The sequence below is a fragment of the Schistocerca serialis genome, chromosome 2, assembly GCF_023864345.2.
Source record: "Schistocerca serialis cubense isolate TAMUIC-IGC-003099 chromosome 2, iqSchSeri2.2, whole genome shotgun sequence".
Taxonomy (NCBI): domain Eukaryota; kingdom Metazoa; phylum Arthropoda; class Insecta; order Orthoptera; family Acrididae; genus Schistocerca; species Schistocerca serialis.
Window position 1 is genome coordinate 564,575,961 of NC_064639.1, and position 14,532 is coordinate 564,590,492.

Sequence of the window (14,532 nt, forward strand, 5' to 3'; positions counted from 1 at the left end):
GCACGAGATTTCAAAAATTTTTATCTCTTCGTTGATACACATGCCGTAAACCCTTGAAATGTTAATCGACTGCTTCAAGGCCACTACGTTAACTTTATCAGACATTAAACAATTCCACTTCATAGCTCAAAGCTCATCGGTTGCTAATATTCAAGGGTATAAAAAGCAGCGCCGAACCACCCTTTTGGCAGCTGATGTTAGGAGACAAGATGAAAGTGTTGGCTGTATTTCTGTTTGCCGTAGCGGTCGGCGTTCAGGTAAGGTGCACCACTGTGGCATCATCAAACATGTGTAAGAAATGAGATTATTATGCACTTGGAACATGTAACCATGAGCAACTAAGTTTTATATTAAAAATTGTCTGGTATGTATAAACGATACGGTATTGCAGTGCCCGTGTGTGGCGACTATAGCCGCTATGAAATATGTGAAATGTATTCGCATTTGCGAGTATGTAGAACCATCGGCTGTGAAATGGAATAACGAATATGAAAATTTATGTCCGAACCGAACTCGAACGGATTTCCCACTTATCGCAAGCGGTCGCCTTACCATTAGGTTATCTGAGTCCGACTCACGGTCAGACCCAACCTTCCATATGTCGTCAACCGTGCGTCTACGACGTGTACTCGTGCATTCACTATGTATACTTTCGCACAGAGGAGTCATTTTAGCTGAAGTCGCTTGCCCGGTGTCGGTGGATGAATACGATATTGCAGTGCGGTTGTTGTTCATAAGTACGATAGAAAGGCTCTCCGGACATGCGTGCATGTCAGAACGAACAGGTAATTTCATGACTACAGCCGATATGTAGTACATGAAATGTATTCGTATATGGTAATATGGCGACCGATCGTGATAAACGGGAAATCCGTGTTGAATTCCCGTTTAGGCACAAATTATCATCGTCGTTCTTCCATTACACAGCTGATAGTTCTATATATTCCCAAATTACGGTCATCAATTGTTAGTATCACATCATGGCAGTCCCAAAATATGCGTAGCATCTTGTCAATGATGGCTGGATGCTCGGCTTTTTCAGCGATGGTAAATCCTATGCTTCCACTGCTAGCTTTGATACTTCGTTTCAGAGTCATAGTGATACGCCCAGCACTTGCCTTTGATGACTGGGCTGCTGAAGAAATACTCTGGATTCGCCTGACAAAGCTGTAACATTGAGTGGGAATTTCGAATCGGCGGCATATTGCTTGACGCGTGTCTTAGATCTCCTCCGTTAATTCATTTTTATCGACGCATAATATTAAAATGACCGATAGAGAGACTTATAACCGAACTACTAGTGCAGAAATTACATTTTAAAGGTTTTTTTGGGTAAATCTGTGTATGACATCTAACTTCTCATAGATAGACTTGAGCCCAACAGATATTTTTAGAGACTTGATGGTGGTAACTACCAACACCAACTTCATAGTTACACGAGAACGAATATTTTACTCTATTAACGTAAACTGCAGTACTTTTTTTATATTACTGATCAGTGGAAGGTACTTCGTGCACCACTGTCGCTTCCACCTACGCCCTCTCCCCCATCCCCCCTTCCTTTCCCGTTCCAGACACGAATATTTCGTGGGAAGGACGATTACCGGTAAGCCTCCATGTGGGCTCGAATCTTCTAATTTTATCTTCATGGTCTCTTCGTGAGGTGCGAAATATTTTTTGAGTCCTCTACGAGCGAACACTCTCGTGACTTTAACAGTAAACTGCAGAATGATGTACAGTGCTTCTCTTTCAGTGTCTACCACTGGAGTTAGATGATTATATCCGCGAAGCTTTCGTGCTTGCTAAATTAACCTAGATCTTCTGTATTTACTCTTTCAATAGTATCTAGTATGGATGCTATAATGATGAACAATATTCAAGTATTGGTAGACAGAGTGATTGTTCTAGGTAACCATACAATAGTGGTCTCTGTATTTATGTGTATACAATACGCTACATTCGTTTATGTTGAGTGTCCATTCCCACTTCCTGCACCAAGCGTCTACCCTCTGTAGCTCTTCCTGCATTTCGCTACAATTTTCTAGCGTTAACTACTTCTCTGTACACAAGAGCTTCATCCGCGAAAGGCTTTAAGAAACTTCCGACGTAGTCTACAATGTTATTTAGAGTATGTATATAGTGAAAAGTAGTGGACCTATGCAAGAAGTTACTTTTACGTCTGAAGAATTCTCTCCGTTCAAAATGATATCCTGTGTTCTACTTAAGAGAAACTCTCCAATCCTTTTACACAGTTGGTCTGGTATTCCGTACGGTCATACTTTGCTCATTACGCGGCAGTTTGGAACACACTGGAACGCCTTACGAAAGTCAAGAATCATGGCCTCTACCTACACTCCTGGAAATGGAAAAAAGAACACATTGACACCGGTGTGTCAGACCCACCATACTTGCTCCGGACACTGCGAGAGGGCTGTACAAGCAATGATCACACGCACGGCACAGCGGACACACCAGGAACCGCGGTGTTGGCCGTCGAATGGCGCTAGCTGCGCAGCATTTGTGCACCGCCGCCGTCAGTGTCAGCCAGTTTGCCGTGGCATACGGAGCTCCATCGCAGTCTTTAACACTGGTAGCATGCCGCGACAGCGTGGACGTGAACCGTATGTGCAGTTGACGGACTTTGAGTGAGGGCGTATAGTGGGCATGCGGGAGGCCGGGTGGACGTACCGCCGAATTGCTCAACACGTGGGGCGTGAGGTCTCCACAGTACATCGATGTTGTCGCCAGTGGTCGGCGGAAGGTGCACGTGCCCGTCGACCTGGGACCGGACCGCAGCGACGCACGGATGCACGCCAAGACCGTAGGATCCTACGCAGTGCCGTAGGGGACCGCACCGCCACTTCCCGGCGAATTAGGGACACTGTTGCTCCTGGGGTATCGGCGAGGACCATTCGCAACCGTCTCCATGAAGCTGGGCAACGGTCCCGCACACCGTTAGGCCGTCTTCCGCTCACGCCCCAACATCGTGCAGCCCGCCTCCAGTGGTGTCGCGACAGGCGTGAATGGTGGGACGAATGTAGACGTGTCGTCTTCAGCGATGAGAGTCGCTTCTGCCTTGGTGCCAATGACGGTCGTATGCGTGTTTGGCGCCGTGCAGGTGAGCGCCACAATCAGGACTGCATACGACCGAGGCACACAGGGCCAACACCTGGCATCATGGTGTGGGGAGCGATCTCCTACACTGGCGGTACACCACTGGTGATCGTCGAGGGGACACTGAATAGTGCACGGTACATCCAAACCGTCATCGAACCCATCGTTCTACCATTCCTAGACCGGCAAGGGAACTTGCTGTTCCAACAGGACAATGCACGTCCGCATGTATCCCGAGCCACCCAACGTGCTCTAGAAGGTGTAAGTCAACTACCCTGGCCAGCAAGATCTCCGGATCTGTCCCCCATTGAGCATGTTTGGGACTGGATGAAGCGTCGTCTCACGCGGTCTGCACGTCCAGCACGAACGCTGGTCCAACTGAGGCGCCAGGTGGAAATGGCATGGCAAGCCGTTCCACAGGACTACATCCAGCATCTCTACGATCGTCTCCATGGGAGAATAGCAGCCTGCATTGCTGCGAAAGGTGGATATAAACTGTACTAGTGCCGACATTGTGCATGCTCTGTTGCCTGTGTCTATGTGCCTGTGGTTCTGTCAGTGTGATCATGTGATGTATCTGACCCCAGGAATGTGTCAATAAAGTTTCCCCTTCCTGGGACAATGAATTCACGGTGTTCTTATTTCAATTTCCAGGAGTGTAGGTTCCTGGTTCTGCTTCCTTCTGGGTCTCGTGGATGAACAGAAGAACGTGAATTTCACACGATCGTTGTTTTCGAAACCCATGTTCATTCCTACAGAGGAGATTTTCAGTCTCCAGAAATGTCATATTACGCGAGCATAAAACAGGTTCTAAAATTCTACAACAAAGTGACGCCGGAGATACAGGTCTATAGTTTTGTACCCCTTTCGGCGACCCTTCTTGAGAGAATGACCTACGCTTTCTACCAGTCACTAGGAACGCTTCGCTCCTGCAGAGACCTACGGGAACTGCTGCTAGAAGAGGGGCAATTCTTGCACATACTTGACGTAGAATCGTATTGGTATTTCGTCAGGTCCAGTAACCTTACTTAGATGAGTTATTTCCTTTGCTTTTCTATTCCATTGTCACTTATTTCGATACCAGCCATTCTGTCGTTCGTACGACCATTTAAAGAAGGTACTACAGCTTTGAAAAAGACGTTTAGTATCTCGGCCTTTTTTATTCACAATCCGTTTCAGTGCCACTATGGTCACTGTGTGTCTGGACAGATGGCTTTTTTACCGATTTAACGTCAGACAACAACTTCTCTGGGTTTTCTATCAAGCCGGTAGACAGAATCTTCTGGGTATGTCTACTTCTGACATAGTCAGAATTTTTCAGAATGTGACAAAAGCGTACAATCTGCTGCACTGTAAAATTCTCGTTCTATTTACATCATAAAACTTCCTGGGAGATTAAAACTGTGTGCTGGACCGAGATTCGAACTCTGGACCTTTGCCTTTCGCGGGCAAGTATTCTACCATCTGAGCTACCCAAGCACGACTGACGCCGCCTCCTCACAGCTTTACTTCCGCCAGTGAGGATGGGGCGTGAGTCGTGCTTGGGTAGCTCAGATGGTCGCCGGCACGGTAGCGCAGCGTGTTCGGTCAGAGAGCTCGTATGACTCTGTAATAAAAAACTGAGTGAAAGGTTCGAATCGAGTCTCGGTCCAGCACACAGTTTTAGTCTGCCAGGAAGTTTCATATCAGCGCACACTCCGCTACAGAGTGAAAATCTCATTCTATTTGCATCATGTTCGAATGTTGTTTTTGTTTGTCTACAGGCGCTGCCGCAAAATGCAACACCACTGCGCAAAATCGTACCCATGGGAAAGACAATGCCGCTAGTGTGTAAGTACCATATCTACAAAATTTTATTGCATGCAATGCACTACCGAAAAAATCTTTTAGAGGGTTCTAGTTAACTCAAGTTATATTGTTGCAACAGTGCATATGGAGTACATGGAATGATTACATTTACAGATCAATAGCACAAGCGTTTCTGCGGTATCAGGTATCGACACATGCCGAAACACCCATATCTGTACGTGATGTAGCCTCCATCGGTGGCGACGCAAGTGCAGACTGTGGCATCCAGTTGACCGTGCAGATGGGGAATACTGTCCTGGGATATGTTATGCCACGCCTGCTCAACCTGTTTAGTTGTTCTGCATGAGTGTTGCTTGGAAAGTCGCACGAGTCACTTCTCAGCCCACCATACCCCATGCGTGCTCAGTTAGAGGCACGTCGGTGAGATTATGCTGACCAGGGAAGTTGCTGCACGTCTTGCAGAGCATGGTGAGTTTCATGGGCAGTGTGTGGACGAGCATTATCCTGTTGGAACAACATATCACTTTCCTATTGTTGAACGGCAAAACAATAGGTCTAACAACTTTCTGCACATACCAAGTAGTGGTTAGCGTTCACTCCAGAAGCATCAAAGGTGAACGAGAGTTGTAAGCTACCGCGCCCCGTATCATTGGACCTGGGTGGGGCCGGTGTTTCTTGGACGAATGCACTCCACAAGACTGCGCAAACGACCATCACTTGCGTGCAGGCAGCATCTGCTTCATTGCTGAAGACCACAGCGCACCATTACTTCTCCCAAGCGATCCTACGACGGCACCAGTCGAGCCGTGCACGTCGATGCCGTGGCGTGAGTAGACGAGTGGAAGACGGGCTAGAGGTGTACGTGGCCATAGTCCCACTGCTAATAACCGCAACAGCTCGTGCTGAAGAGTCTGGGCACACAAGCCCTCTTACGTGTGCTGTGGTAGCTGCATCACCTGGCCCGCAGCTCTTGGTCCAGTGGCTAACGTTGCTGCCTCTGGATCACGAGGTCCCAGGTTGGGGATTTTCTGTGCCCGAGGACTGGGTGTTTGCGTTGTCCTCATCATTTCATCATCCTTATCATCATTCGTGAAAATAGCTAGATTAGATTGCGTAGAAATTGGACGGCGTCAAAATTGGGACTTTGTACAGGCTCTGATGACCACGCAGTTGAGCGCCCCACAAACTAAACATCATCATCATCACCTAACAATACGACGATCCAGGCGAGCGGCAGTGCTGCATGGACGTCCAGAACCTCATCTACAGGTGTGTGAATGTTCAGCTGACATATGATACCAGCATCATTGTACAACTGACGCAGCACCAGTATTTAAGAAGGGTAGTAGGAGTAATCCATCGAACTACAGACCTATATCACTGATGTCAGTTTGCAGTAGGGTTTTGGAGCATATACTGTATTCAAACATTATGAATCACCTCGACGGGAACGATCTATTGATACGTAATCATCATGGTTTCAGAAAACATTGTTCTTGTACAACGCAGCTAGCTCTTATTCGCACGAAGTAATGGCCGCTATCGACAGGGGATCTCAAGTTGATTCCGTATTTCTAGATTTCCGCAAAGCTTTTGACATCGTTCCTCACAAGCGACTTCTAATCAAGCTGCGGGCCTATGGGATATAGTTTCAGTTGTGCGACTGGATTCGTGATTTCCTGTCAGGAAGGTCACAGTTCGTGGTAATAGACGGAAAATCATCGAGTAAAACTGAAGTGATATCAGGTGTTCTCCAGGGAAGCGTCCTGGGACCTCTGCTGCTCCTGATCTATTTAAATGACCTGGGTGACAATCTGAACAGTTCTTTTTGGTTGTTCGCAGATGAGGCTGTAATTTACCGTCTAGTAAGGTCACCCGAAGACCAGTATCAGTTGCAAAGCGATTTAGAAAAGATTGCTGTATGGTGTGGCAGGTGGCAGTTGACGCTAAATAACGAAAAGTGTGAGGTGATCCACATGAGTTCCAAAAGAAATCCGTTGGAATTCGATTACTCGATAAATTATACAATTATCAAGGCTGTCAATTCAACTAAGTATCTGGGTGTTAAAATTACGAACAACTTCAGTTGGAAAGACCACACAGATAATATTGTGGGGAAGGCGAGCCAAAGGTTGCGTGTCATTGGCAGGACACTTAGAAGAAGCAACAAGTCCACTAAAGAGACAGCTCACACTACACTCCTTCGTCCTCTGTTAGAATATTGCTGCGCGGTGTGGGAGCCTTACCAGGTGGGATTGACGGAGAACATCGAAAGGGTGCAAAAAAGGGCAGCTCGTTTTGTATTATCACGTAATAGGGGAGAGAGTGTGGCAGATATGATACGCTAGTTGGTATGGAAGTCATTAAAGCAAAGACGTTTTCCGTCGCGGCGAGATCTATTTACGAAATTTCAGTCACCAACTTTCTCTTCCGAATGCGAAAATATTTTGTTGAGCCCAAACTACATAGGTAGGAAATATCATCAAAATAAAATAAGAGAAATCAGAACCAGAACAGAAAGGTTTAGGTGTTCGTTTTTCCCGCGCGCTGTTCGGGAGTGGAATGGTAGAGAGATAGTATGATTGTGGTTCGATGAACCCTCTGCCAAGCACTTAAATGTAAATTGCAGAGTAATCATGTAGATGTAGATGTAGATGTAGATGCAGATGTAGATGTAGAAACTTGTGTGGCAGTTTCCAAAAGGATCACCACGCCACTCGGAAGACCACAGTTTAACCCCCTTCAGATCGCTCGGTTGGCCGTAGGAAGCACGAGTGCTTCTTTCAGGCATGTTTGCTCTCTTGCTTCGCACGTTTGCTGCACACTGAGCCTTCTGGCTGTGAACATTGTCTATTAAAGGGTAAACACAGATGCCGCTCTTGTAGCTACACCAACACGCTGTCCGTTGACGGACGACGCTGAAACTACACTCCTGGAAATGGAAAAAAGAACACATTGACACCGGTGTGTCAGACCCACCATACTTGTTCCGGACACTGCGAGAGGGCTGTACAAGCAATGATCACACGCACGGCACAGCGGACACACCAGGAACCGCGGTGTTGGCCGTCGAATGGCGCTAGCTGCGCAGCATTTGTGCACCGCCGCCGTCAGTGTCAGCCAGTTTGCCGTGGCGTACGGAGCTCCATCGCAGTCTTTAACACTGGTAGCACGCCGCGACAGCGTGGACGTGAACCGTATGTGCAGTTGACGGACTTTGAGCGAGGGCGTATAGTGGGCATGCGGGAGGCCGGGTGGACGTACCGCCGAATTGCTCAACACGTGGGGCGTGAGGTCTCCACAGTACATCGATGTTGTCGCCAGTGGTCGGCGGAAGGTGCACGTGCCCGTCGACCTGGGACCGGAACGCAGCGACGCACGGATGCACGCCAAGACCGTAGGATCCTACGCAGTGCCGTAGGGGACCGCACCGCCACTTCCCAGCAAATTAGGGACACTGTTGCTCCTGGGGTATCGGCGAGGATCATTCGCAACCGTCTCCATGAAGCTGGGCTACGGTCCCGCACACCGTTAGGCCGTCTTCCGCTCACGCCCCAACATCGTGCAGCCCGCCTCCAGTGGTGTCGCGACAGGCGTGAATGGAGGGACGAATGGAGACGTGTCGTCTTCAGCGATGAGAGTCGCTTCTGCCTTGGTGCCAATGATGGTCGTATGCGTGTTTGGCGCTGTGCAGGTGAGCGCCACAATCAGGACTGCATACGACCGAGGCACACAGGGCCAACACCTGGCATCATGGTGTGGGGAGCGATCTCCTACACTGGCGGTACACCACTGGTGATCGTCGAGGGGACACTGAATAGTGCACGGTACATCCAAACCGTCATCGAACCCATCGTTCTACCATTCCTAGACCGGCAAGGGAACTTGCTGTTCCAACAGGACAATGCACGTCCGCATGTATCCCGTGCCACCCAACGTGCTCTAGAAGGTGTAAGTCAACTACCCTGGCCAGCAAGATCTCCGGATCTGTCCCCCATTGAGCATGTTTGGGACTGGATGAAGCGTCGTCTCACGCGGTCTGCACGTCCAGCACGAACGCTGGTCCAACTGAGGCGCCAGGTGGAAATGGCATGGCAAGCCGTTCCACAGGCCTACATCCAGCATCTCTACGATCGTCTCCATGGGAGAATAGCAGCCTGCAATGCTGCGAAAGGTGGATATACACTGTACTAGTGCCGACATTGTGCATGCTCTGTTGCCTGTGTCTATGTGCCTGTGGTTCTGTCAGTGTGATCATGTGATGTATCTGACCCCAGGAATGTGTCAATAAAGTTTCCCCTTCCTGGGACAATGAATTCACGGTGTTCTTATTTCAATTTCCAGGAGTGTATAATCAGTATATGTACTATCCCCATGGTGACATATACCGTCATCGCATCAAAATCGACGTCGTCTTTCCAGGGGTACTAGCTTTTTTCCGGCAGTGTATCTACTGCCTACAATCTTTCTGTCTGTTTGCAGGATATGGGAGCAGTTTAGTTTTTAGTAAGTGGTATAGTTATTTTTTAATCTATGTTTACATAATTAATATTCAACTGTTCGCTCCCTGCAAGATACAAGTGATATGCCTGCTTATGATTGTACAAATATATTTTGACGCCTGTTTTCCAGATTCTGTTTAAATAATGTTTGAAATGAGATTGTCACAGGTCCACGCTGACAAGTGATTAACATCGAATTGATTGCGCCGATTCCAGGCTGAGACGCAGCACTCGGGTCTCGATAGAGGCTTTACACTGTTCACATGTCTCGACCAGCACTTCCAGCCCTGACAGGCGAGCATACTACGGGTCAGGTAGACGGTCCTACTGCCAAGTGTGAATTTCTGGGACGTGGGTTTTGCGTCCCGGGCGTAATAATTTTGGCAGTAGCGTAGTAAGCGAACTCCGGCAATGGTTTCAGACTATGGCGTGCGCCTAGACACTTCTGCGTCAGCATTTTTCTACAGTATATTTGGCTAAATGGAAAGTAGCTCGAGGTTAGAAACCTAACGAGTGCTACTGATTTTTAGAGGCAGTAAATTTCAGAACATTGGGTTCCGAAGACAGGTTAGTGGAGTTGGAAGATAGGTCAAGAAATATCAAGAGGCGCGTAGGAGAGATGAAAGAATCGAAGTTAAAAAAAAAAGAGGGACCAAATATAAGTCAGAAAAAAGAAAATGGAGAAATGTATATTTTACAGTGGAGAAGAAAATTAAAGTCTGTCTTACAGATATTGAGGGAATCTCGGAACGAATCGTAAGACCTTAAAAAAAATACGTAGAAGGTACAACGTGGAAATATCCAGGAAAATCTCAAACATCGTGTCTGTAGAAACTGTTCTTCCACTGCCACTGAGTTCATCTATTTTGATGCATCTTATCCTAACAGACAATACAGTTACAACTCGAAAATCGGCCACGAATCACGCACTAATACGCCACAGTTCCCTATTAATGCGAGCAGTCTCATTTGTGTCATGGAAGTAGCCTGTATGCAGTGCGGGGCACAGCAGAATTATTACTTACTACACAATTACTGTTTACTGCAGAATGCCTAACCTTCAAATACAAGAACTATTCGAAAATAATGCATAGGTGTTAACGATTATGCTGATGTTGCAACTACTGCGAACGAACAATAGTATCAGCCACTTTCATGTTAGCAGAAACCAGTGCGCTTATCTCTCAACAGTAAAGAGTCATCAGCTAAGTTATACAGGCAGGATTACAAGAAGAATATTTCCTGAACACTGGTACAATACGTATGACTTTACGGGTAAATAAGTCAGTTACGAGATGGTGATCGATCACAAAGTACTTGGTGCTGTCTGTCAGAGATACGTGAACTCACAGTCGGCCTTGGAAGACTATGATTTGGCTAACGATAGATAAATAATTCAGGATTTTGATCCATGACCCCGGCGCATTGAACTTCCTGTAGCAGACCTATTGAAACAAAATAGTCATCTGAACGTAATTAAATATAAGGGGCGGTCAAATGAAGAAGAGACGGATGGAAAAAGTACGTAAACTGATTATTACTTCAAATGTTATCGTCATAATTGTTAATACATTAGTCGCTCTGTGAGACAAGATGGCCGGTGCCTTCGTTGAAAAATGTTTGCGGTTGCCTGCGAAACAATGATTGTATCCAGGAGTGCACCTCTTCATTCCAAGCAAATTGACGGCCACAAATAAGGCTCGAAAAATATTGAAGTCACATGTGAAGAAATTGGGACTATACTGAGTACGAACCAATGATTATTTTCCTCTGGGCAGCAGATCAGGTGTTGAAGTGTAGACACAAAACTGTTAGTTTTTACTGACAGGCGAAGTCCACTTCGTGGTGCAGTTACAACCATGCTGGAAACATCAGTTTGTGGCGTGTTTGTGGGGAGACTGACACAGAGAGAAAAATAAAAAACAGCACATTGACGTGAGCACAATTAAGATACGCTTATAAATATATCTGCACTTACAACTTTACACACTGTATAGTCTGTCTCATTTTCATCTGACTGCCCCTTACGCGACACGAAAATTCTGTACTTATTTCACAGACACCCTATTGTCGTTTTTACTATGGTTAGAAGATAGTTAGCGTGTGGTTCTCAAAAAAAATTTCAAATGTGTGTGAAATCTTATGGGACTTAACGGCTAAGGTCATCAGTTCCTAAGCTTACACACTACTTAAACTAAATTATCCTAAGGACAAACACACACACCCATGCCCGAGGGAGGACTCGAACCTCCGCCGGGACCAGCAGCACAGTCCATGACTGCAGTGTGGTTCTCCTCACAAGTATATTCTGTAACTCCTCTTCGTCTCTTCTATCCACCTACATCTACTTCAACCTGCCTACTGTAAATAAACCTCTGCTTTGTTTAACCCTACACTTCCCTCTAGTCCCAGCTTGAGAATTCCTCCATGCCTCAAGCTGTGTCATATCAAGTGATCCTTTCTTTTCGACATGTTCTTCCAAAAATTTCTTTTCTCTCCAATTCGATTTTCATTAATCATCCGACCCAGTCATTGAATATTTAGCAATCATCTGCAGCACTAAATTTCAAAAGCTTCTGTTCTCGTCTGTACTCCTTATCGTCACTTTTACCACTCCAAACAAATACTCTCGGAATAACTTCCTAACAAAGGAATTCATTTTCGAAGTTAATGTATTTCTCCAATTTAGAAACGTCTCCTTGCTATTGCTAGTCTGCATTTTATACCCTCTCTACTTCGGCCATCACATCTGCTACTGACAGTATCTCGTTCAATAGACTTGTTCTCATGACATCTCCTGCTTTGATTGTCTACACTGAATTATGTCTGCTTTCCATGTGTTCATTAACTTCTTATAAAAGCTTCTCAAGACATTGTCCATTCCATTCAGCTGATTTTCTACATCCTTTACAATCTCCGACAGGATTAAAACGTCATCGGCAAACGTTAAACTCATAAAAAAGTCTCATATTTATTGATTTTTTTCACCTTGCACTTGAACATGGCCGAAATCGCAATAGCGAACGCCCTTCTTAACTGTTGATTCTTTTTACGTCTTTCGACTCTGAAAACTGTAGTCTGGATTCTGTACAAGTTGTAAATAATCTTTTGCCAGTAGTATCTTCAGTCTTTCAATGAGCGCATTTCTGTCGAGATTGTCAAAAGCAAATGTTATAAATGTACGTTTGCCTTTCTTCAGGTTATCTTCTAAAACAGGTCGTACGGCCGCTACTGCCTCGTGTGTCCTTACACCAATTTCCTGAGTCTATCCAAAACATGCGTTGGAGATGACGATTTCGCAATTCATTGACACTTTTGATCAATGATCCAGAGACAACGAATTTGCAATACAAGACCTACTTAACCAAATACTCAATTGAACGTCATTAGCCATGAAGCGAAAGGTCTGGACTTTTACTGTTAATATCTCGCATCTCTCTTTAAAACATTAGTCATCAGTTGCGAATCTCTTCTCACTTTTTTCCCTTTGACAGCCTCTTTATCTCAGAGTAGCAATTACACTCTATGTCCTCAATTATTTGTTCGATATATTCAAATCTCTTTATCTCTGTCATCCTCTACAGTTTTCCCTCTACAGCTCCCTCTATTATCATGTAAGTTATTCCCTGATGTCTTAAAACGTGTACTATCATCCCGTTCCTTCTTTTTTTCAGTGTTTTCAATATGTTCACTGATGCTGAAGGGCATCTCCTCAATCCCTGTCAATCGCCATCATTCCTCACATTCGAATCTCTTCTGCTCCGTTTTCGAACAGTCCATGTTTCATTACCATACGATGCTGTTCTCTCAGAGGTTTATTCCTTAAATTAAGACTTACGTTTGGTACCAGTAGAGTTCTCGTGACCAAGAAGGCCCTATTTGCGTGTGCTAGTCTACTTTTTGTGTCGTCCTTGCTTCGTCCATCATGAGTTGTTTTGCTTCGAAGATAGCAGAATTCATTAACTTCGTCCGCTTTGTGGTCACCAATTTTGACGTTATGTTTCTCGTTATTCTCATTTCTGCTACTTCTCATTACTTTTGTCTTTTTTCGGTTTACTCTCAATCCATATTCTTTACCCATTAAATTGTTCATTCCATTCAGCAAATTTTGTAATTCTTCTCCATCTTCACAGCAGATAGCCATGTCCATCAGTGAATCTTAGCGCTGATGTCCTTTGACCTTGAAATACAATCCGACCCTTGATCCTTTCTTTCATTTCCATCACTGCTTCTTCGATGTACAGGTTGAACAGTCCTACCCCGTTTCTACCCGAGCACTTCGTTCTTGGTCTTCCAGTCTTATAGCGCCCTCTTCGTTCTTGTACATATTGTATACTACTCGTCTTTCCCTACAGCGTACTAACAGTTCCTCAAATTTCTTCTTTTTCCGTATATTATTCTTATTGCCAATTTCGATAAGATAGCTTTTAAGCTGATTGTACGGTATTTCCCACACTTAGCTGCTTTTGCTATCTTCGGAATTGAATAGATGATATTTTTCTGCGAGTCTGATAGTGTATCGCCAGTTTCATGGATTCTACACTCCAAACTGAATAGTCGATTGGTTGCCACCTCCCTCAATGATATTAGGAATTTCGGTGGAATGTTATCTATTCCTTGTCCCTTATTTAATGTCAGGTCTTCCAAATGGTTCGAATGGCTCTGAGAACTATGGGACTTAAAATCTGAGGTCATCAGTCCCCTAGAACTTAGAACTACTTAAACCTAACTAACCTAAGGACATCACACACATCCATGCCCGAGGGCAGGATTCGAACGTGCGACCGTAGCGGTCGCGCGGTTCCAGACTGAAGCGCCGGCCGGCGGTCTTCCAAAGGTATTTTAAATTCTGACCAATACTAAATCTCCTGTCTCTTCCACATCGACTCCAATTTCTTCTTGTATCACGTCGTCGGACAAATCCTCCCCTTCACACAGACCTTCAATGTTCTCTTTTGACCTATCCACTCTCTCCTATGCGTTTAATATCGGAATTCCCAGTGCACTCTTAATGTTTCCGCCCTTGCTTTTAATTTGACCGAAGTTTGTTTTGACGTTTCTACAAGCTGATTTACACCTTCCGACGATCATTTGTTTTTCGATTTCT

The 14,532-nt window shown here is 45.5% G+C and overlaps 1 protein-coding gene across 1 annotated transcript in view; it reads left to right on the top strand.

The window, feature by feature from the left end:
* The first annotated feature begins 209 nt into the window (after nucleotides 1-209).
* Nucleotides 210-14,532, top strand: part of LOC126456219 (brachyurin-like) — a 43,219-nt gene continuing 28,896 nt past the window's right edge. The window contains exons 1-2 of the mRNA XM_050091972.1: nucleotides 210-257; nucleotides 4,878-4,944. Coding sequence (XP_049947929.1) covers nucleotides 210-257; nucleotides 4,878-4,944 — 115 coding nt within the window. The remainder of the gene's footprint in view (nucleotides 258-4,877; nucleotides 4,945-14,532) is intronic.